The sequence below is a fragment of the Scylla paramamosain genome, chromosome 9 (assembly GCF_035594125.1).
Source record: "Scylla paramamosain isolate STU-SP2022 chromosome 9, ASM3559412v1, whole genome shotgun sequence".
NCBI lineage: Eukaryota > Metazoa > Arthropoda > Malacostraca > Decapoda > Portunidae > Scylla > Scylla paramamosain.
The window spans coordinates 2,418,677-2,441,816 of NC_087159.1; the positions used below are offsets into that span (position 1 = coordinate 2,418,677).

General features: G+C 39.2%; 2 protein-coding genes across 3 annotated transcripts; both read left to right on the top strand.

Annotated features, from left to right (window-relative positions):
- The first annotated feature begins 813 nt into the window (after positions 1 to 813).
- LOC135103393 (large ribosomal subunit protein uL15-like) lies at positions 814 to 4,134 on the top strand. 2 transcript variants are annotated; one of them, XM_064009538.1, is made up of 6 exons: positions 814 to 876; positions 1,455 to 1,518; positions 1,822 to 1,919; positions 3,049 to 3,198; positions 3,693 to 3,821; positions 4,058 to 4,134. In XM_064009538.1, exons 1-5 carry the CDS (start codon positions 874 to 876, stop codon positions 3,819 to 3,821), a joined length of 444 nt encoding a protein of 147 aa, XP_063865608.1. In that variant the 5' UTR covers positions 814 to 873; the 3' UTR covers positions 4,058 to 4,134. The 2 variants fall into 2 exon arrangements, with proteins under 2 accessions (XP_063865608.1, XP_063865609.1); XM_064009539.1 differs by lacking the exon at positions 814 to 876 and adding an exon at positions 1,103 to 1,126.
- Positions 4,135 to 9,217: 5,083 nt separating this feature from the next.
- On the top strand, positions 9,218 to 19,879 carry LOC135103391 (uncharacterized). Its single transcript, XM_064009535.1, has 18 exons — positions 9,218 to 9,402; positions 9,975 to 10,101; positions 10,754 to 10,909; positions 11,358 to 11,528; positions 11,714 to 11,815; positions 12,383 to 12,519; positions 12,866 to 13,901; positions 14,235 to 14,435; positions 14,615 to 14,768; positions 14,950 to 15,135; positions 15,831 to 16,001; positions 16,623 to 16,774; positions 16,922 to 17,129; positions 17,272 to 17,443; positions 17,927 to 18,101; positions 18,456 to 18,596; positions 19,241 to 19,371; positions 19,670 to 19,879. Exons 1-18 carry the CDS (start codon positions 9,311 to 9,313, stop codon positions 19,779 to 19,781), a joined length of 3,624 nt encoding a protein of 1,207 aa, XP_063865605.1. The 5' UTR covers positions 9,218 to 9,310; the 3' UTR covers positions 19,782 to 19,879.
- Positions 19,880 to 23,140: the final 3,261 nt, after the last annotated feature.

The following is a 23,140-nucleotide window of genomic DNA, read 5'->3' on the forward strand; positions in this document are numbered from 1 at the left end:
TGATGGCAAATCGTGAGTGGAAGTATCGTCTCTGCACGCACGCACGCACGAGCTGGCCAGGCCCAAGGTCAGTGCAGGGCCTCGTCTCGACCTTTAGCCAGAAGGTGCGTGGCCGTGAAGGAAGGGACGGAAAGGGCGACACTACTGGGTGACTGACTCCCGTGGAAAGTTAGTCTGGCCTCATTGTACACCCATGTGAGGCTTCCATCAAGACGGTGAGGAAGGTGTATGAGGTTCTTGTCTGGCTCCTCTTCCCAGTCAAAGGAACATAATCAAGATAATGGAGGATCAAGCACCAGTAGACTTGTTGGTTCTTACAAGGCTGGCTGTTACATGTTACACTATCTAAATGAACACTGCAACGATCTATCAATTATATCACTGTATCTGTTATTGTAATTGTTCATGGTACTTCTATCATTGATTTCTAAGCTTAACCAGGTTTATTAATTCAGTTGTAGATACTTATGATTATCACTTTTATCGAAAAAAACGTAACTGGAGAAAAATCTGAATGTGTGTGTGTGTGTGTGTGTGTGTGTGTGTGTGTGTGTGTGTGTGTGTGTGTAAGAGTAGGAGAGAAATGATGAAAGAAAGGGGTAGGTTAAAAAGAAAATGAAAGTAGAATAGCTTACCATTAAATAGTAGCGTTTTCTCTTAATTTGAGACAAAATATCTATCGTAACCCTATCACTAAAAACAAGAATTATTTATCATCAAATATAAGAAAATAATTTCTAATAATTTATAAAACAAAATTATATATTCATTGAATAAAATTATGCATATAAAGATGAAAAAGAAAATGTGGATAAGAGCCAGTGTCTTGGCGGACGGTGCGTGTTTACCTCCTTTCCACGAGCCGCCGCTAACATGGTGAGGACTGTGCTGGGGAGTCTTGTATTTTGCTTTCATTTGCCCTCCCCAGCCATCATGTCGTTGTCTTACAGTGACACATAGACAGCCAAGTAACCCTGCAAGCTATTGCATTACTTTTCTGCAGTGGAGAGAGGCGGGTGCGGTGGATAAATAGGGATAAATACGAGCATGGGCCGAGGGTCTGTCACGGCGCCTGTTGTTTGGGTGTTGGAGAGAAGCTAGCTGTTGGGGATTACAAGCTGAGATGGCAAGTTAATGGTGTATTTTTGGCTTCTGGGATTGGTTTACGTTTTATACTGTGCGCTTTGAGTGATTGGGAAGGTGGAGGTGATGGTGGTGGAGGGCAAGGTGTTGTGTAGGTTAGGTTGGGTTTGTTTAGGTTGAGTCTAAAGGGATTACTCTCTTATTATTGTTAACTTGAATGGTTGTGGTTATTAGATGCGCTGGTGCTTCTAATTTCTGCCTATTTATGGATAATATGTTTTTACGTTAATAAGAATATGTAACCTGAGCCGCAATCTTGATCTATCGTAATCTCATTTGCTGTCTGTTAAAAATTTGTTTTTCCTTTTCAGTCCACACACAGGAAGAAGACCAGGAAGCTGCGTGGACACGTGAGCCACGGACATGGCCGTGTTGGTGAGTGTGATAGTTTGTGTTCTTCAGGAGAGTAGCTGGCTTGCAACATATGAATGCTTTGATATAGACTGAAAGCATAAAATTTAACGCACATGATTGTTTTACAGCAGTGCATTTCATTCGTGTGTTGTAGTGTGTATGTTGTTTGCTACCTTGGACATAGGCAAATTAGAATTAGTATCCTTCTCAAATTGACGATGTTAGAAGACGTTATCGGTTGATTCTTAACGAAATTACCATACCAAGGTGTGTTACCCTCAGTTGTGTTGCATATCTAAGATTTACTTCCCCTGTTCACCTCAGGCAAGCACCGCAAGCACCCCGGTGGTCGTGGTAACGCTGGTGGCCAGCACCACCACAGAATTAACTTTGACAAGTACCATCCTGGATACTTTGGAAAAGTAAGTATAATTTAGATCTTTGCTGTTCAGTATTTCCTTTTCATTTGTTACTTAATCATTTGATAAGGAATTTAGAAAACAGAATGAGAAATATTCAAATTAGTACTTTAAGGAAGCAATATTTTTAATCTCTCCTGAACTGGAGATATCACGTCTTGTTCACACCTCAGCCGCCAGATGTCCACATTGTCGTTCTCCCTGTACAGATTTAAGATGTGGAGAACTTTAAATCTCAATTTATGAATATTTTTTCTAGATACTTTAGTCGTATTTTCTTTTTCTATGTTGGATATTATATTGTACTCTATCCATTTATTGTGTACACTGTTCAGCATGTTAACTGCAAGTCCTTTCCTGTTTACTTCTGCCATAGATGAATGTTTTCAACTTTTTCTAGAATCAGATTTAAAGGCTGCCACAACATACACACATTCATCATCCCTCATTTTGTTATTGTTGACAGCAGCCCTGGCTCTCTGCCTAAAAAATACACAATGATGTGTCTGGCAGTGTAACAGGATTGTGCCCAGGGATGCCACTGTTTCATAGTGTATGCCATTACTTCAATAGTCACTGACTCTGATATGTGTTTTAAGTAAAGTGTGTTGGTGCTTGCATTGCCTTTTCTGCTAGAACTGGCTGTTTTAATGTGTATAACAAGGCTCTCTATGGCTCTCTTATGTTACTTTTAAATTATGTAGTTTTTATTCAGCCAAAGTATACTATTAGTGTTATTATCATATACTCCAGATAATGAAAACTTCATTGAACTACAGCCTCAACCTCAGTGGGAGAAAATATAAATTCATAACTGGTAATTCTTAACACTTTGTCCACATTCCTGAGGTAAGGTGTCGATGGATCTCTCTCTCTCTCTCTCAAGTGAGGCATTAGAGAAATATTTTTTGAATTTTATGTAATTTCCCTTTTGAAAATCTTACTGACAGTCATACACAGAAAACCAGTAAAATATATTCCAGGAATCTGATGGTGCTCTTCTTGTAAAATTTGTGCCACAAAATCTGCACATTAGACTCACATGATGTAGATCACAACACTGGCATGGAAGCTGCAGCATCTTGGGTAATGGTAAACGTGAACTGCTGCTGATGTCACTTTACCCCGACAGGTTGGTATGAGGGGCTACCATGACCGCCCCAACCACAGGTGGGCACCCATCGTCAACCTGGACAAGCTGTGGTCCCTGGTATCCGAACAGACCAGGACCAACTATGCCAAGATCAGCAGGAAGGCGCCAGTCATCAATGTTGTGAGATCGGTACGTATACTGTCATACAGAATCCACAGCTTGGTAAAGGTTCCTCGGTGTTTATATTATGTCATTGGAATGATCATTGCATGCCAGAAATTCAGTTCATGGCCTTGGCCATGAGGAATGCTAAGTACAGGAAACATTTATTCATTGGATCATGGCTGTCACCTTGAGTGTGTCCCAGAAAGAGTTGTCGGCATGAATAGTCGTTTTAAGACAAGGAGGAAAACAATCTTCACAGTCCTCTTGCTGAGGGTATTCTGACATGAGTGGATATGCATACAATGTTACATCTTATGTCAGATATAATGTCTTGTATTGGGGAAAATGGATCTCTTGGACAGTCAAAAGCATTACTTACCTGTCTCATTCTTTTTAATGATGATATTGTGAACGGGCGGTCGGACTTCACCTGGCGAGTGTTCATTGCTGAATGCTGGAAATACTCAAGTTTCATAAGAGACTCTAAGACTAGCACTAAACAAAGCCTGTTGTTCCAGGGTTACTACAAGGTTCTGGGCAAGGGTAATCTTCCCAAGCAGCCAGTTATCGTCAAGGCAAAGTTCTTCTCCCGCAAGGCTGAGGAAAAGATCAAGGCTGCTGGAGGTTGCTGTGTCCTTGTGGCCTAGGTAAGTCACTCTGCTTACCAATAGTTAAATGCTTTTGTGTTAGTTTGTTATGGTAAATGAATGGGTAGATCCATCTTTGTATCAACATTTTATGCCTTCAAATTTGGTATGTCATGATGAAATGAACGGGCGGACATAACATGATATTTGGTGAATGTTCAAAACTGAAAGTTTTTTTATTTCTTGCTTGAAACCATGCTTCACTTCTGTGTCTGATGTGGGTTCTTCATTTTCAGATGACGGAAAGTTGATTTCCATCAATACCATGTCATCGGGTTGCATAGCACTATTTGATAATAAAGAGAGAGAATTAGTGTGTGCATAAATATCCTAGTCTAGTTATTTATAAAAATAAGAATTGTGAATCCGAGGAAGGACAGCGGGTGACTCACTCATCCCTTCCTTGCCATATTCAATGTATGCCTCTATCAACAGCCTTTGCAATGGCACCTCCTGCAGGGAAAGAAAAAAGACAGAACAAATGGAGTATGATCTAACACACTTTGGAGCACATCTAATGATTCACTCATAACCACTTCATCATCTGCCTAAAAGAGCACACAAATTCCCTACACACTCCAATAATTTTTCTCATTCTGGCTGTTAACAACTGTGTGCAAGCTAAAATAGGTTTGTGACAATATACATCCTTGTCTAACTTCTCTCACTCTTCGCCCAGTCTTTCTGTGTTTCCTAGTCTGAATTTAGTGCTTGTGTCAACATATACTCAGCACTATGCTAATCTTTGCACTCAACCCAATATTTTGTAAGACTTTACCTGGCATTTATTGATTCACCCCATCATAAGCTTTCTCATTATCTAGAAAACTTCAACCGTTTCATTCACCAAAAACGTGATATCCTTAGCTACTCTGTCCACATGAAACCCATTCTGTTCTTCACAACACTCCGGTTCTTAATGCATTTACACAGATTTTTATTCAACACTGCACAGAATATTTCCTGCTGTGTGCACTGATGCAATGGGCCTTTAGTTTTTCAAGTCATTCTTGCATCCTCTGTTGTGCCAAATTGTTTGAGGGTTAAAAATTTATCCCGGGCGTCACCAATGAACATGCGCACCATATCGAGGAGAGGGCATCAAAATATCATCCAGTTTTTTTATATATATTTTACGTATTATCAACTACTTTTTCAGGCTGTATTGACAGATTTTTATTGCTTCATTGTATCAGGATGTCACGATAGAAATGGAGCAAGTAAGCAAGAGTAGTAAGTGATAACAGAACACCAAAACATTTTATTCCCTGTACAAGTGTAAGAGTCCTACCACCATGCTTTATATTTGGAGTTTTATTAACAAATTACTAATGCTCCATTGTCTGTGTAACATGCCACAGGAGGAATGAAGCAAGTAAACGAGTAGTGAGTAAGTATAACATTTGGTACACGTTTCCTTGTTTCTTGCTCCGTTATTCTAAATATTAATTTGCAACGAAGAATGAATAATGTTTCGGTGTGAGTGGGTGTACTATATATATATATATATATATATATATATATATATATATATATATATATATATATATATATATATATATATATATATATATATATATATATATATATATATATATATATATATATATATATATATATATATATATATATATATATATATATATATATATATATATATATATATATATATATATATATATATATATATATATATATATATATATATATATATATATATATATATATATATATATATATATATATATATATATATATATATATATATATATATATATATATATATATATATATATATATATATATATATATATATATATATATATATATATATATATATATATATATATATATATATATATATATATATACAGAGAGAGAGATCTATATATTTATTTTTTTTTTTCTGCATCTTCCTCCTCTTCCCTCTTTTCTTCTCCTCGACCTTCTCTTCTCCCTTCCATTTCCTTCCTACTTCTTCACACATTGAAAATATTCACGAAAAATTACGTATTTGCTTTGATTGTGTGTGTGATCAGGGGTCGCGTGAAATGAGTGTCAGTTCTCTCTCTCTCTCTCTCTCTCTCTCTCTCTCTCTCTCTCTCTCTCTCTCTCTCTCTCTCTCTTAACAGCCTTAACATATATAATATAACGAGCAGACTATATCGTCAGTAATAATTTGGTGGTTGCTTAGATACCTGAGTGTGGTGTCATGGGATGACATTAGCGGGGAGGAAGGTGGGGAGGCCTGGAGTTATATTAGGGGATTGGGGTGGTGAGTGGGGAAGCCAAGACTTATATCACGTTGGGAGTGGGGAAGCGAAGAGGTTTATTAGGGAGTGTGGGTAGTGGTGGAAAAGAGGATATTTATATTATTTGATGACATGTCAACTTTGCCGGCAATTTGTGTGTGTGTGTGTGTGTGTGTGTGTGCGCGCGCGAGTCGGGAGACGGGTAGGGGACAGTGAGGGCAGGTGGCGCTGGAGAGGTAGGATGGCTAGCTGGAGTGTTCAGGTCGGCACTGGTCAGTCTTACCACACACGCATTGAATGATTTAGTGAGGCCTTCGGACTGGCGCTCTTGGATGCCGGGCCTACGTCGCGGTCAGTTCTGCTGCCGCCGCTGGGCTCTTTCGGCGCCTCGAGCTGACGGAAAGATGTCCAAACTTGATCATTTAGTGGAAGTAAAAGTCGTAACAAGGTTTCCGTAGGTGAACCTGCGGAAGGATCATTAACGTGTTGTTGGTTTTGGAGGAAAACCACACACAAAAAAAAAAGTTTATGGGTGGTCGCGGTTCGCTTGCTCTCCCGCAGCGTGCCGTTGACCCGTTGGCGGGGCAAATCGTGCCCTGCCCGCCCAAAAAAAGAGAAATCTTTTTTTCTCCCCGCGCTCCGTGCCGGAGCGTGGGGTAGACCAACTGTTGTTACACGCCCACGGGATACCACGGCGTTTGGTGCCTCAGTAGTCGTCGTCGTAGTAGTGGCCAGCTGGGCCCATGGTTAATTCCAATAGCGACGACGACAATGACGATCGGAGGAGGAGGAGTTGGTGGTGGACCAACAGAGCTCTCTACTAACCCCGATCGCCGCATAACGGCGATCGGGGTTAGTGCTGCGATCGTGCTGCGGGAGGGAGGCACCACTCGTCCCCGGCGGGTAATCTCAAACCAGCATACTACCAGTGTTGTTTGTTGTTGTTGTTGTCCAACAACCAAACCTCTTGTTTTTAAACCTGCACACTACGTCTTCCCACTATCGTCTCCCGAGGCAGAGACGGCGGAAGTCTTGAAAGCCGGCAGAGCATCGGCTAAATTCCAGCAATGGAGTCGTGCTTTGTCCGACCGCCGTTTACCCACGCTTGGTGACCAAGCAGCCGATAGCAGGCGGCCAGGACAACCCCTTGTGGGGGGACGACAGGGTAGTGGGCAGAGCTAGCACTACTCACACCTACTGTCTTCAACGGCACAGGTGATGCGAAACCTACCTGCCGAGGTCGCCCCCGACAGGATTCCAGCTGAGGACACCACTCTCAGACCAGGCGGTTGGCTACCTGCTTTACTAATCCCGCCGCAGCACGAAACATCGGTTCGCAGACGTACGCCTTCTGCTAGAGCGCCCTTGATTCTAAGGACGAACACAGAGGCTCTATGCCCGCCCCTCCGACCCGGGGGGGACTGGTACCGCATCCGCACCGTGTACCCCATTATCAAAGCCATGAACCCGCTGGTCTTCAGGCAGGTGAAGAACTACCTTCCAACCAGCGGGCCGTCATCCCGGAAGCGCCAGAGTGACTACCGATGTTGAGGGTAAGTGGGTTTGGCCCACCGACGCGGCAAATCACCCCGACGGCCCCCACCCCAACGGGATAGAGAACCCGAAGCAACAGAAGGACTCCGGATCAGTGAAGCTGTTCTGGGCTCCGAAGCCTGGCTGAACCCCATTACTCTATGAACATCTGATAAGGGAGGATGGAATATTGTCCAACTCCCCGCCTCACATTCACCTCGTGGGAAAGCACTTTAGCCGTAGGCCCAATCCTGCCTCGGCAGGCTTGTTCCTACGTTACCAGCGGGCGCCACTAGGAGGCACACTTCCCCAGTAACTAAGTCTCAAGGAGGGTTTTCACGTCACTCGGGGAGTCACGGCATGACATCATCCCGGGCCCTCCAGGCGACCTGCTCAACTCCAGCCTCCCTTCTTCAATATTCAACTTAAATTCCAGTGTTTTCCAGATGTTTCCAGCTGTTTTTAAACTCAGGCGTGTAGGTAGGAATAGTAGGAGTTAGAAAATAGGAGAGATAAAGTAGGAAGAGGAAGAAGAAATTAAAAATGGAGGAGGAGGCAAAATAGGAAAATGCCAAGACAATATTTAGGTAGTTCCCCTTGGTGCCTTGTCTTTATTTGCAATATTTGTCTTAGGTGAGAGTGTCGTATTTTTGTTTATTGTTATCATAATTATTATTATGTGTTTTGGGGTGTTTTCGGTGTGTTTTGGATGGGCTTTGAGGTTTTTGTAGATGGGTTTGGGTGTGTTTGGAGGTGCTTTAGGTGCATTTTGCTTGTGTTTTGTGGTGTTTCATGGACAATTGGAAGTGTTTGAGGATTTTAGGTGTGTTTTATGTATATTTGATTGTGTTTTGGGATGTTTGTTTGTTTTTTGATAGTGTCAAGGTTATTTTGGAGTGGTTTAGATATATATGTGTGTGTTTTGAAGTGATTTGGAGTGTTTTGATTGTGTTTTGGGTATGTTTTTTTGGTGTATGATGGTGTGATTGGGGTTGATTTGGCGTCTCGGGGATGTTGTAGGCATGTTGGCGATCGTTATTGGGGATGTCTGGGTAGTGAAAGATTCCGGGGTGTTTTGGGGAGGTGCTGCGATGTTAGAAGCGTGTGAAGGGTATTACAACGTGCTTTGTGATACATGAAGCTACTAAATGCAAGTGTGGGGGGTCTGGAGTGGGGATACTGAGGTGTAGGGTACGAGCAAAGGGGCTACTGGAGGTAGTAGAGGGGGAGATGAGAAGATGGGGAAGTTAATAGAGAGATGCACAATGGATGGGCGTTAATTCACATGTCCCTCCACTTAAATACAACCATGCAGTGGACATGGCTAACATCACTGACCTGCACGAATAGGCATATAAGTTAATATGATTGAGCTAAAGCATTTTCTCATTCAGGTGTTCCATATCATGTACACTTACATCATCCTTGATTTTCATATTAATATTACAGGAGGCTCAGGATTCCTCCTAAGCCAGGCCTTTGCATCGGCACTCCTGTAGGAAAAAAAAAAAAAACGACAACAGAACACGGCATACAGAGTCATACAGCATCTATTACACTAGTTCCTAGTAGTGATCTTGGTCTTGAGTACCCGAGTAAAACAGCGAAACTCGGTGTCATCACAACCACAACAAAGCCACGTGGGGAGAAAGCGTTGTGTCGCTGTGCCGCTCTTGTTCTGTGGTGCCCTGAATACAAGGAATAATGGCCGAGTTTGTGGAGTTTCGCATCGAGGAGACCATCCCGGAGGTGGAGGACTTGGAAAGGCTGGGGATCCTGACCAGTAAGGAAGTGAAGTGAGTGAAGACTGAAGGGTGGCGTATGGACAGGTTTCTCTCCTGGGATGAACTTTGGTTCTGCATTGCTTGTATTTAAGAACATTTTGAGAGTATGTGAGGTAAGCTTCCCTTGATGTAGTTGGTAGGGGAAGAAGGGAGTTTGTTACGTGATGCTAGTAAGTAACAAAAGAATGGTACTTGATATAACCTTTTGATGCTGTCTGGATCTGAGACGTGAAATTAGAGGATGTTGTAGTTTTTGATGGCTTTTGTTTCCAGGTTTACCAGTAGCTAGCAAGCTTAGAAACCTGCTAGGAAGTTTTTCTTTTTTGGGGGGCGGGGGGGACTAGGACAAAATTAGTCATGTGCAAGTGAATTTCAAACATCAGGTGGCATTTAGGCTCTCATCTGATTGACTTGCTACCTACACTATTTCATTCCTTTCCCTCAAAGCCAGATAACGTGCACTCTGGAAATTCCGTAATCTAATGACTTGGGGAGATTTCTTAAGACTCCATATGATATGTTAAAACAAACACTACACATCAATGTAGCTAGCCTCTGCAATAATGCTTTCCTTTGTTTCTCAGGAAGTTGATACAAAAGCGAAGGGAGTTTGAATATCGTCTGGCAAGAAGATCAAAGAAAAAAATAGATTTTGTTAACTACATCAATTATGAAAAGAAACTAATTGAGCTCATCAGTATAAGAAGAAAGGTAAGAAATTCAGCTTTAGCTTTTTATTTATGACGGCTCAGCTGACATGGGGCACACTGTCTTTGTGGGAACACCAGGCATGTCAGATCATGAAAAGTGAAATTGACATATATTTACTTTTTTTTTTTCGTATTTGAAATTATTACTTATTATGTGTACTTAGTATTGATCTTTGTACTTAGGTTTGACATGGAGAAAACCAAGAAAAATTATGCTTTTATAACATTTTCTATTTTTCATTTTCAGCTATTTTTTTCTATGTTTCTGTTTGCATTGAAGAAGTCTATTGTTAAGATGAGTTGGCATTGAAGAAGTCTATTGTTAAGATGAGTTGGCAGTGAAAGTTAAGAATGAAAGCATTCAGAAAGATAAGTTGACATAAGGAAAATTATTCATTAAATTCACAGTAAAGTTTACAAAGATAAAGGTATATATCAAACTTCACAGATAACTCACATGCTTATAGTAACTTATCTTCACATGCTAGAATGAACCAGCTAGATATTTGTTGCAGGTAACAATACTGTTCTTTCCCCCAAAAGCAGGTTGATTCATAAAGAATTCCAAACGTCTTCAACACTCAACGGCAGAAGTCTCCAGCACCTGATGGGTTAAGCACATAATTTAACATTAATTTTGTTCTGTTTCAAAGCAATTTGGTGTAAATGAGAAGAAGCACCTGATTGAGACGTCAATAGCTCACCGAGTGTTGAAGTATGCACGTCTCCTGACCCGCCTGTGGCCCTCACACCTGGACACCTGGGCTCTCAGGATCACCTTCTCACAATTCATTGGATGGAAAGAGGAGGTGGGCAGCCTGTTCTTTGGGGGTTGTGGGAGAAATAAGGAATTGTGTGTAAACAGACAGAGAAGGTACAGAGGGGTAAGGTAATGACTGTTATTTGATGTTATTTGTTTATGGTTTAAAATGTTTAGTCATGCAGGTATTTATTGTCCATTATATAGATTTATTTTAAGAAACATTTATATTCTTTTACATTGATATACAAGTCAGAGATTTCTAGACTCTATGTATGACATTATATCATTATGGATTAAAGTGTTGTCATTTGGATTAAAGTATATTCATAAAGAATGCTTGTATCTTATGTCTAGAAACAATGGAAGAATAGTTCCTTCTAGATAGGTAAATAGTTTTATCCATGATTGATTATTTAATATCATGAATCAAACTTATTTTTATTTATATTTGTAATGTCCATTTGTGAATGTATGGATTTATTTACTTATTTCAGATTAGTAGTGCATATAGACAGCAGGTAAAGTTTCATGGGAATTGTGAAAGTGTATGGATTTCTTGGGCCAAGTGGGAAATTGAGGAGAGACAAAACTTTGACAAGGCAAGAGAAATCTTACTTTCAAAGGCTCCTCTTTATCATCCAAAGTCACAACTGCTCAAGCGAGAGGTAAGATTACAAGGTGTGCATTTAATGTGACAAAAACTGTAAGCTTATGACATTATATCACTTTTGAGCCTACAAGTAGTTAGTGATCTGAACACCATGCAAAAGCAGTTCATATTTTTATACAAATAAGATATGTGAACTGTTTAAATTAGTTCCTTATCACTTCTTTTCTTATTTTACTGTAGATGTTTCGCCTAGAACTGCTGTATGTGGAGATGCTGTTCAATAATGTCAAGCACAAGAACATAGCTGGGCTTGAGGAAGTAATCGCTGAAAACCGGGGAAAGGTAAGGAGTGTTGTTATTCTCATGACTCATCTTTCCATCTTTTTGCGTATCATGTCATAAAATGTCTCTGGAATATGTCACAAAATTTGGTTTACATTTATTATTGTTACTGTTGAGCTACTAACTGTTCTAGGCATGTTCAAGTCGTTGAGTGTATATGTAAAGTTATCATATATCTTGTTTATTATAATGTATCGAATTGAACTTGTTGCTACTCTTTACTGAATAACACCCAGCTTATGTAGGGAAGAGTTTGATGTATGAGATGGTAATGTTTTATGTGTGGGATTAAGTGACCTGGATGCTTTGACCTCATAGTACTGTTTTTGCTCGCTGAGATTGACATTATAACATTACAGCCAAGCAGGAAGAGACTAAGAGTGTAAATAATGTGTGTATGAATGTGTGGTGCTTTGTGTGGGGTACCCCCATGTGGAATTGCCATCCTGGTATATAGATAGATAGAAAGAGAGAAAATGAAAAGTTGAGATTATCTTGCCTGACATTTTAAGAGATTGTAAACTGATGTAATGATATCTCTTATGTATGATATATGTAAAATTTTAGGTGTTGAAGTGTGCTGTGGCTCAAACAGTGTATTTGCATGCTGTGAACACACTGCCAGAGCCTGAACTGTACCTCCAGTTGTACCAGGTGGCGGATAAATTTCCGTTTGCACACGAATTACGAGAGGAAATATATAGGTGAGTCATGTTTATTACTTGGGCTATTATAGAAACTATTTTATATCTGAAAGAATGCTCACATTGCTTTGATAAGAACATAAGAAAATAAGGGAAGCTGCAAGAAGCCATCAGGTCCACATTTGGTAGTCCTTGTGTAATCAACTTAGCCAATGTATACTCACAGTGTCTTTGTGGAACTCATTTTTGTATCAGCCTTTCTCAGCTTGTAAATTAATATAAAGCCTGAGTTTTGAGCTGTTCCCATATTACTTCAGACACCTGGGTATACCAGTGCTATGAAAGACTTTGAACACAAATTTGAACAGTGCATATTATGAGTTTCTCTTATATTCTTGTCTTGCAGGGATCTTTGCACCAAATTCCCTGGTGCAGAATGTCTGTGGAAACTTAGAGCCCAGAGGTTGATATCAGGACTTGGGGAAGCTAAGACTGAACTCCTTGACAGCGCCATCACTAATAAGGAAAATAATGATGTAGAAAATGAAGGGGATCCTGCAGAAAGCACAGACAAATTAATTGAAAAAGGGGGAAAGAGAAAAGACACTGAAATTGAAGCAAAGAAAGAAGGCCATGAAGAAAGTAATGAAGAAGAAGAAGAGGAAGCAGATGAGGAAGAAGGGGAAGACAGTGGTGTAGAGGAGGAAGATGAAGAGGTGGAGGGAAAAGAAAGTGATGCAGAAAATGAAGAGGTAGAAGAAGAGGAGGATGAGATGGAAGAGAGCAACAATGAAGAAGAAAGTGTAATGAAAGGGGATGATGATGATGATGAAAAGGAAGAAGAAAGTGGCAATGAGGAGGAAGATGAAGAGGTGGAGGGAGAAGAAAGTGATGCAGAAAATGAAGAGGTAGAAGAAGAGGAGGATGAGATGGAAGAGAGCAGCAATGAAGAAGAAAGTGTAATGAAAGGGGATGATGATGATGATGAAAAGGAAGAAGAAAGTGGCAATGAGGAGGAAGATGAAGAGGTGGAGGGAGAAGAAAGTGCTGCAGAAAATGAAGAGGTAGAGGAAGAGGAGGATGAGATGGAAGAGAGCAGCAATGAAGAAGAAAGTGTAATGAAAGTGGATGATGATGATGAAGAGGAAGAAGAAAGTGGCAATGAGGATGAGGAAGATGATAACTCAGAGGACATGGAAGAAGAGGAAGTGGAAAACAAGAACAGTGATAAGATACAAGAGAAAGACACACCTCATAGTAAAGAGAGTAGCAGTGAATGTGAGGCAGAGAAGAACACGAGGGAAATTAAGAGTACCATCTGTGTGGAGACAATTGCCAAGGATGTCCAGGATGAAGCAGCAGCTGAGGAGGTCAAACAAGAGTCCCATGACCCCAAACTCGACCTGTCCACACCAGCTGAGAAATTAGACCCAAAAGGAAAGGTATGCATATACATATAAACGATACTTTGTTTACTTGTTTGTTAGTTTTTCTGCTTAGTTCATGTAAGGTGAAAACATTAAGTGTATCGTCATCATCATCATCATTATTTTCTGTTAATCCATGTGAATGTAAATATTGCCTAACAGATTTAGTTATTCCAGTTTTATAGAAATCATCATAACTTTGTGTCTGAAATCAAACAGGATAAGCGACAGGTGACCATAAACAGAAGTTGACACAAGAGTATAGAGAGAATAAAACTATTATGACTATATCAAAGCCAAACAGATTACACTTATGTTTACACCTAATATTTTATCATTTCCTTATAGTTGGCACTGTTCCTCTCAATATTTGATAAAGCCATGGAAGTCGTGGGTGGAAAGTTTGTGAACACGTACATTGATGAGCTGCTGCCACTGCTGCACCAGTGCTGGGGCATGCCAGACATGACCACCACTATCTACAAGACTCTCCTGAAGCTGTTTGAGCAACACACTGCACAGCTCTCACCTCTACATTTTTATATCTGGGTAGGCATTGCTCATTGAAATATGATATGTAGTTGTGTGTGAAAATACACAATAGCACTCCTATGAGTTGGTGTGATATAAATTACTGAAATGTTGCACAGATAGAGAAGAAACATTTCATGGGTATTGCTTGATGGAAAGGAAGTAATGCACAAGTTTTCTCTTGTGGTGGTGGACAGTACCAGGTGTTGTGCCAGCAGCCAGAGGACAAGCACAAGGCTCAGGCAGTGTTGGAGCGTGGTGTGCAGCAGCATCCTGCTGCCTCCCACCTGCAGCAGGAGTTGGCCTGCTGCATTGTTAGAGAGGCAGATGATGACACTCAGATCATGAAGGGTTAGTGAAAATCAAGCAGTTATTGATTATTGGAGGTCATATCACCCATACATATGTAAATTTTTTTGCATTAATGATAAAATGTAATGCATTTAAGATCAATTTGGTGTTTCAGCACTCACATACATACTTTCAAACATTTCATCTTATAATATATATTCTAATTCTTAAACATTGGCAGAATTCAAAAAGGTTGGCCCCTTACTGAAAGGCGAGAGTGGTCTGGTGGCCTGGAAGGAGTTTGCCAAGCATCTGTGTAAAGACAGCAACAAACTGAAGCTGTTCAAGGCCGCCATGGACCACGAGGACCAGACGGTGGCCCGGGGCATGAGGGTGCTCCACCTCCAGGACACGGGCTTGCAGGAAGGTAGGCACTGCTCTTCTTTCCAGTACAAAATGGATTAATTATCTAATGTTATCTTTTGAGGAGATCAACTTCTGCCCTGCAGAATTCTGCTTCTGCAACCACATAAGGATGTATGGATATGGGCAGATGATTGACTGATTGAACCTAATTTCTGTTATGATTGTTTGTTTTATATCTATTTTGTACACTTTATTTATTAATTTATTTGTCTTTTTATTTAAGTATGATAATTTTCATTTAATTCATTCGTGTGTGTGTGTGTGTGTGTGTGTGTGTTTGGATTGTAAAGCTACTGCCCTGTGGGTTTCACATCAACAGCTTTCCTTTGAAGCAATAAGCAAACAGACAGAGTCACTCTGCTTACCAGTTCATGCAACCTTCGTGTGATATGGCATGTTGTTCCCTCACTCATATTGTTAAAAAAATCATTGCTAACCCTACAGACAGAAATTTGAAACTGTTGTATTCAAGCTTATTGTATCTGTTTTTTCATTACTCAGGCACAGAGTATGTGTAGAAACCTTTTTCATTGGTTACTCTTAATGTTATTCACATATAAGATATTTTTATATAGTTATTTTGCTCTGCTTGCTCCTTTGATGTCAGGGAAGGCTGAGTTGTACAAACACAACAGGCAGATGCAAAACAAAATACTTGAATCCTTGGTTAATAGAAACTTCACGGCTGCTCACCAGGTATTGCTGGGGCTCGGAAACTGTACCAGAAGCTGAAGTGGAGACCACCTTTCTGTGCCCACCTTCAGGCCCAGATGGTGGAACTTGAGTTAGCCCAAGTCACAGTGAATGCTGAGGCTGTGAGGGAGGTGTTCAACATTAGCATTCAGCAGCAGGGCTCCTCAAACCCAGGTGAGAGCCCAAGATGTGGTCTTACCTTGTGTGTTGAAGTTTTGATTATGTACCTCCTCCTCTGCCATCAAACCCTATGCCTTTTTTTTTTTTTTCCAGTCCCATAGCTCTTCTAAATTTTAGTTACTTCAAGCTTGGATGCTTAACCTATAGAATTTAATCTAGGAAGCCTGGATGGTCTGCCATTGTCCATGGTGGTGCAGGCGGGATTTTTTAGATAATGCCTATAGAGGCTGTGTTTGCCTCAGTATCCCACACAAATCTCTAAAGTGCATTCACAACTGAAGACAAGGATCTAATTTTATTGAATAATCTACCATTTCTTGTATATTTTAATGCAAAGTTTTGATGCAGTTTCTACTATTTCTTTTATTGTTGCTCATAATTGGGAGCTGTGTGTGGTTTATGTTAAATACCTTATTTTAAGAGAGCTCAATTGTACTATTTTACAAAAGTTCATAACCAAAATTAGTAGATGTTCTTTTGGTCTGAAGATATTCCATACTTTCATGTGCTTATGTTTTGTTCATAATTGCATTCATTTTACATTTCCTCCAAACTGTAGACTGTTTTGAAAATGAAAATGTTCCCATGCAGCTTACATTCTCATCAACGTTCCAGGAATGTGGTTAGCTTATGTTCATTTTGAGAAGAAGCACGGGAATCCACTGAGGGCGGGAGGACTCCTCACCAGGGCAGAGAAAGAACTGGAGGCTCAAAAGGCAAATGTCTTTCATGAGCTCAATTTGATAGTTCAAGATATACTGAAGAAGGTAATGTAATATTGCCACAAAATCAATTCATATATTTTTTATGTTCATTGTTTTTTTTAGCTTAAATTCAGATATGAAGAAATTTTATATATTGAAAAAATCAAGTAACAGGTAAGCAGTAAATAAGTAAAAAAATACAATTTTCAGGGAGCAGCATCTGTGGGGAATGAGCACAGTGACAGATTCTTTATTGAGAAGAGTGAAGATGAGGAGAGCCAGTCCAAGGAGGATGTTGAACCTCGACCTGCATTAGCATCTCTCTTTGAGGAGGAACTAACTCTGTCCTACACACCAAACAATGAACGCACTGCTTTCTTTTCAGCTCTTCATTCTGTGGAAAGAAAATTGAAGAAAGGTATGATGCACATGATTTATAATAATTGTACATAACTCAGACAGAATGTATGTGATTATTCCAGTGCTGAAGACCTCTAATCTTGTAATTCCAGTGATTATTTGCAGTGATGATAATTCAATTTGTGCTTTTCCTTGGCCAGGTGATAAACCAGTGCAGGCAGATGATGGAAGGGCATGGGAGAAGGTGTTGGAACTGTTGCTGGACCACAAGATCAGCCTCGACATTCAGGAAGTGAAGGTGGAAACTGCTCTTACAGCAGAGGCTGATAAGTCTGTCATAAAGAAACGTGTTAAACCAAGATTTAGGCAAAAGTAAGTTAGAAGTTATAGGTTCCTTCTATTCATATAGTGTTAATTATTTGTTACAGATAAAGAGAGAATCATAATCTCCAACAAAGTATGTGTTCATGAAGTATGTCTGTGAAGAAGCTTGAGCCCTGTTTAGACTTGGACACTTGGTATGTCCAATAAATACACATCAGATAAATACACAGACCACTTTTCTCCCACATATATATACATTATCAGCATCAGTGTTAAACTTTTGGTGCCAGCTTGGAAAATGAAGATAAGGATTCAAGTGAGATATGTATAATGTGACTTCATCAAGGCACTATCTTCAAGCAGTGTGATTTGAATCTTATTGTATGTAGCAAAATACATCTTTATTTTGCTCATCAGAAAATTACCTAAGTTTACTGTTGCTGCACATTCTTAGGTAGTAAGGCATATTGCGAGGAGAATGTTATTATTTTTGTTAAGGTTAGTGATAAGTAGAAATATTTTCTTCCTCAGGTATCGACCAACAGATCAACTCAACCCAGGGGAAAGAAAAAGTGGAAGAACAGTAAATGATGATGACATTGAGAAAATACTTGCTTCATCAGAGGTCCTGAAACCTGACTTCATGAAAAAGACCTGCCTTACTCCATACTTTGTCAGCAAGAAGAAGGCCAAAGAAATCCGCAAGGTTAGTTATGGTTTCTTTTAATTTTACAAAGGTCCTTCGTTTATCAGATAGTTTATTCATGTTTATAGGAAGTCTGTGTTCCTTGTCATCATTTCTCTTCTCTCTTTTCAGTGGAAAGTCATGCCTATCTTCTTTCTTTTTAAGATTAACTCAATGCATTTCATTAAATTTCTTTCATTCCATTTTGTCATTTTTATCTTTGATGGGAAATTATGTAGCTTTTCATTCAAGATTTTTTGTCTTCTTCCCTATTGATGTTGATTTAATGCATTTTCTTTTTTTTTTTCCTTCATTTTATTTCATTGTGATATTTCAATATCTCTGACAGGAAATAATGAAATCTTTGCTTTTTAGAAAGAGAGTGAGAAAACCAAGGGTCCCGGATGGTTCAACATGAAAGCGCCTGAGCTGACAGAAGAAGCCAAGCGAGACCTGGAGGTGCTGCAGATGCGCTCTGTCCTTGATCCAAAGAGGCACTACAAGAATGACATGAAGGTGAGGTGCCCAGTGAAGTGATGCCTGCAGGTTGTATATACTGCCTTGATCTGTGTCAATGTTGCAGCTTTTATGAGTTGATGTGTTTTAAGTTCCTTCAAGTTTCCCTCTTCCCTTGTTGCTTTTTTGCTAGCTATTGAAACTCAGAATAGAGGTGGAAGGATCAGTGCTGCGGCTCCTGAGGTGTGGCTATTTAACTAGCTATGATATTAATCTTTTTGTATTATCCAAAAATATTATGCTTCCTTTACTCTGAAAGCAGCTGGTAAGTCTTGGCAGAGGTTACCTTGAGGGATTGTAAACCAGATTATCACTTTGGAACTTAAGGCAACTTGTCAATTTCTTTTTAATAATGTAAATGATTTAGAGTGATTATTTAGAAAATGGACTGGTGCCTCAATGAAACAGTGAGATATGTGTACTGGTGTAGTTTTAAATTTTGTGTTTTGTTTCAGGTAGTTTCTAGAGTAGAGAAGTTTATATCTATCCAGAAAAGAGGATTGAAAGAGAGAGGGATGACTATACAGCAAGCAAGAATGATTGTGCATTTTAGAGGTGAATGGACAGCGAGTGATGAGTGCTCAGAAATAGTTTATTTACTTTGATCAAATTGCTGAGTGTAATTGTATGTTTGTGTTTTACAGGTCCTGCCCAAGTATTTCCAGCTTGCTGAGGTAGTTGACAGCCCTGTTGATTTCTACTCTTCCCGCGTCCCAAAGAAGCAGAGGAAGCGTACCATGGCAGAAGAAATCATGCACGATGAGGAAGCCCTGAGGTGAGTGAATTTAATATAGTGGTCCCATCACATGTGCTCTGGGTATTGATGCAAAATGTTCATTGTAAGTGTTTCATTTGGACAGATGTTGCTTGGTTCTATTGGGGAAGGTGCCATAAGTCTTCCTTGTCTCTTACCCATATTTTTGGGAACTGGAATATAATGAAGGTGATCTCTGCTGAATTTTTGGCTGAGAATGTGTGGTTCCATTAAAGTATATATTTCTAAATTTTCCTTGGTGAAGGGTGTGACTATTCACAAAGATACTTTTCTTAAAAAGGCTTTTTGTTATTTTCAGATACCAAAAGAAGAAGTATACTGAGATAATAGCAGCCAAGCAGAAGAAGCAGTTCAAACATCCCAGTGTACTCAGAAAAAAGAAGACAAAAAATGTATCCAAAAAGAAATGAAAAATGTTGTTGATAGTGTGATGTTAATATATTTTATGCATTTTTTTGTTTGTTTTTGTTTATGTAATTACTGTATCAATTAAATAACCTTAACTGAACACATTGTTTTGTTTCAGTCAGAGGCAGTCAGGAAAGGGTGTGCATTAAGCAGGGAGTAGTGATGGTTGTAGTTGACAAGATTACTTCATATGTTTATGAGTGTTGTGAATGTTCATGTCAGCATTTATAATGTTTCCTTATACAATTGAACATAAGTGTTCAGAGTTTTGATTGTTGCTAACTGATCTGTTCTTTCATCTCGCCTTCTGATGTAGTGGCCAGGATGGAAAGTATGACCTTCAAGTGTCCATCCTGTCAAGTACTGACATGATGTTGGTAGAAGAACTGAAACTTTCATTCTCTCCTGGATCACATCTGTCTCTTTTGTTTTGTTACATTAATTACACAAGGGCAAATGAAACAACTACTTCAGTATCATAACTTATTTTTATAATTCAAGGTTATGTAACTTCTTTCTTTGGTCTCTTATCTCAGATCTTTGTCACATTAATTTTCAGCATCTTTCTCCATCTTTGTTCTCTTCCAAGAAATGCCGTGTGGAGATAGCTGGGTATGCTGTGCAGCCTGGTGCAATGGGGACTGGTCCTCCCAAACAACCTGGAGGTTAAAATATAACAATGTTTATGAATATGAAAGTATTGTAGTAAACATCCTGTCTCAGCTATCCCCTTCTCTAGTTTGTTTTTTTTACCATTCTTTTCTTTCTTTTGTCTCTCTTATCTTCTTTACCTCATCTCAGTGGCATTCCTCTCATTTCAGTATCCATATCAGTCAACCCCATTAACACTGCCTGTTTTTGTGGTCTTGTTCCATTATCCATCTCAATCCTGTACTTTCCTTTGCCTTCCTTGTGCTTTTGTTAGGTATACTCTCCTTCAATATCTTCACTGTGTTCTCCCTTGCTTTCATTGAGTCTCGTATCTAATCACTGACACCCTCCAGACCAGAAGGCAAGTAGTTTTAGGTACTGTGTTTGGTCCATTTCTAACAATTCTGTATTCTATGGTTCCTAGTGGACTGCATTTTTTTTTTTTTTTTTTATCTTCTTCCTCTTCTTATTTTAGAGTTTTAATTGTTACATTATAGCTTGTTTGAACAAAAGTAATGCACGCATACTCTTAACGTTATTTATTTATTTATTTTTTTTTCATATTCCATTTCCTTTCTGGTTGTTTTCTTATTACCACACAATGCGTAGACGATTAGTCGGCCGGCTTCCCACAGGCTTTCTTTCCATTGATGCATAATCCTCCTCAAACCATCAGTAGAATGGGAATACCTTTGAAAATCGCATTATCTTCCATTAAATCATGTTTAAAAGCGTTCAAATGCTTTCAAAATATCAGTAGCAGCTGTGATTTTACGAAGTTACATTCTTGACATGACGCACATTCTTTTTCATGATAACACAACTTAGTCGCAACATCCTTTATAATGCGCAAATCCATGTCGTTAAGGATCGCTGTTGCTTTTATGTATTTATCTATTTATCCTTATTTAGGAGCTCGATCATATTCTATGCTGCAAGTTTCGTGACTCCACGCAGTCTCCTTCCAATGGTCATATCTTTCTTCTGTTTTAAAAAACATGTTGAAAACCTTTTAAAAAAAAAAAAAAAAGAAAAAAAAAAATTAAAAAAACATGACGTTGTAGACATTGATTAACATACCTATTTGAACGTTTTGTGTATTTATTTTTATTTATTTATTTTTTAGATCCTAATGACTTTCTCTACTCAATCTTTCCCTCCCACGGTCACATCTCCCTTGTTTTTCGATGTAGAGATGTTTATTTATTTAGGTGCTCGATCATTTTTGTATTTTAAGTCCTGCCATGGCTATCTCTGTTAAGTCTTTTTTTTTTTTGTTATCCCACGGTCACATCATTCTATTTTACTCTGTAGAAATATTTATTAAGTTATTCATCTATTTATGTGGACGCTCGATCTCTTTTTATACTCTCCTCAGTCTTTCCCTTTCACTGTCACATCGTTCCGTCTTTTCGTTGTAGAAATGTTTATTTAATTATTAATTCAATGAGGCACTCGATCATTTTTGTACTCTAGCTATCTCCTAAGATGCCTTGCTCTCAGTCTTTCCCTCTCACAGTCAAATCCTAGACAGCCCACACGTAAGACACACTCCGTAGGTCCCCTCGGTGAGCCACGCGTGAGTCACAGTAGAGTATTAGCCTTAGCAGCAGGCCCTCGAGGTGGTGCCCTGAATAATGAGACTCGCTATATGTACGTCGAGTCATTTGTACACTATGGCAAGGGAAACTGTTACGGTTGGTTTACTGTTTTATTAAACCAAACAGTTCAAGCTGGAACCGTGTTCTGAAACGCTTTGCTACCTCTAACACGACTATTTTCAAAGGTCACGTAACAGAGATGATCAGCCGGATTCTCAGAATGTTTTTCATGTTAACAGTGTAGAAATCTTGTTGATACGTCATTAGAACCATAAAAAAAAATCCCTTAAGAACCGTGAGACTTTAAGTAGCGGAGGTGCTGCGCAGAAATGTTTCTGAATATGAGAGAGAGAGAGAGAGAGAGAGAGAGAGAGAGAGAGAGAGAGAGAGAGAGATTTATATCTCGATCCATAATGTATTACGCCAAGATAAGCATAACTAACCATATTTTCCATTAGGTGTTATCTATGATCAAACAGAATGTGTCGAGTCGATCTTTAGCGTAGTCAGGTACCGCAGTGTGTGTGTGTGTGTGTGTGTCCAGAGGTGTCACGCTAGTCTGCTTAACTTGCACACGAAGAACAAAGCACGTCATCGTGGGGCTCACATCTGAACTCACAGCTGACGCTCAAGGAAATATACTAGTTAGTAGATTAATCCGTTCGAGGCTCTAACTAATGCTTTATTATTATTATTATTATTATTATTATTATTATTATTATTATTATTATTTATATTTTTTTGTGTGGGAAGCGGAAATGAAAGATGTTCTTTGTATTTATTTATTTATCTATTTGTTGGTTTGTTTATTTAGTTGTTGTTGCTATTGTTATTATTATTATTATTATTATTATTATTATTATTATTATTATTATTATTATTATTATTGATGTTGTTGTTGTTATTGTTGCTGCTGCTGTTGTTGTTGTTGTTGTAACTACTTCAGTATTTCGGTTATCATTGTGCTGCAATGCATTCTTGTCTCACCACTGAGACCTAATGTCTGCAGTCACGGAGTAAGTCTAGCTTGGCATGATAATATTCATTAACATAATAAACATTACTTACGGGGCGAGGTTAGCAAGTTTTAGACCCGCGAGAACAGTGCA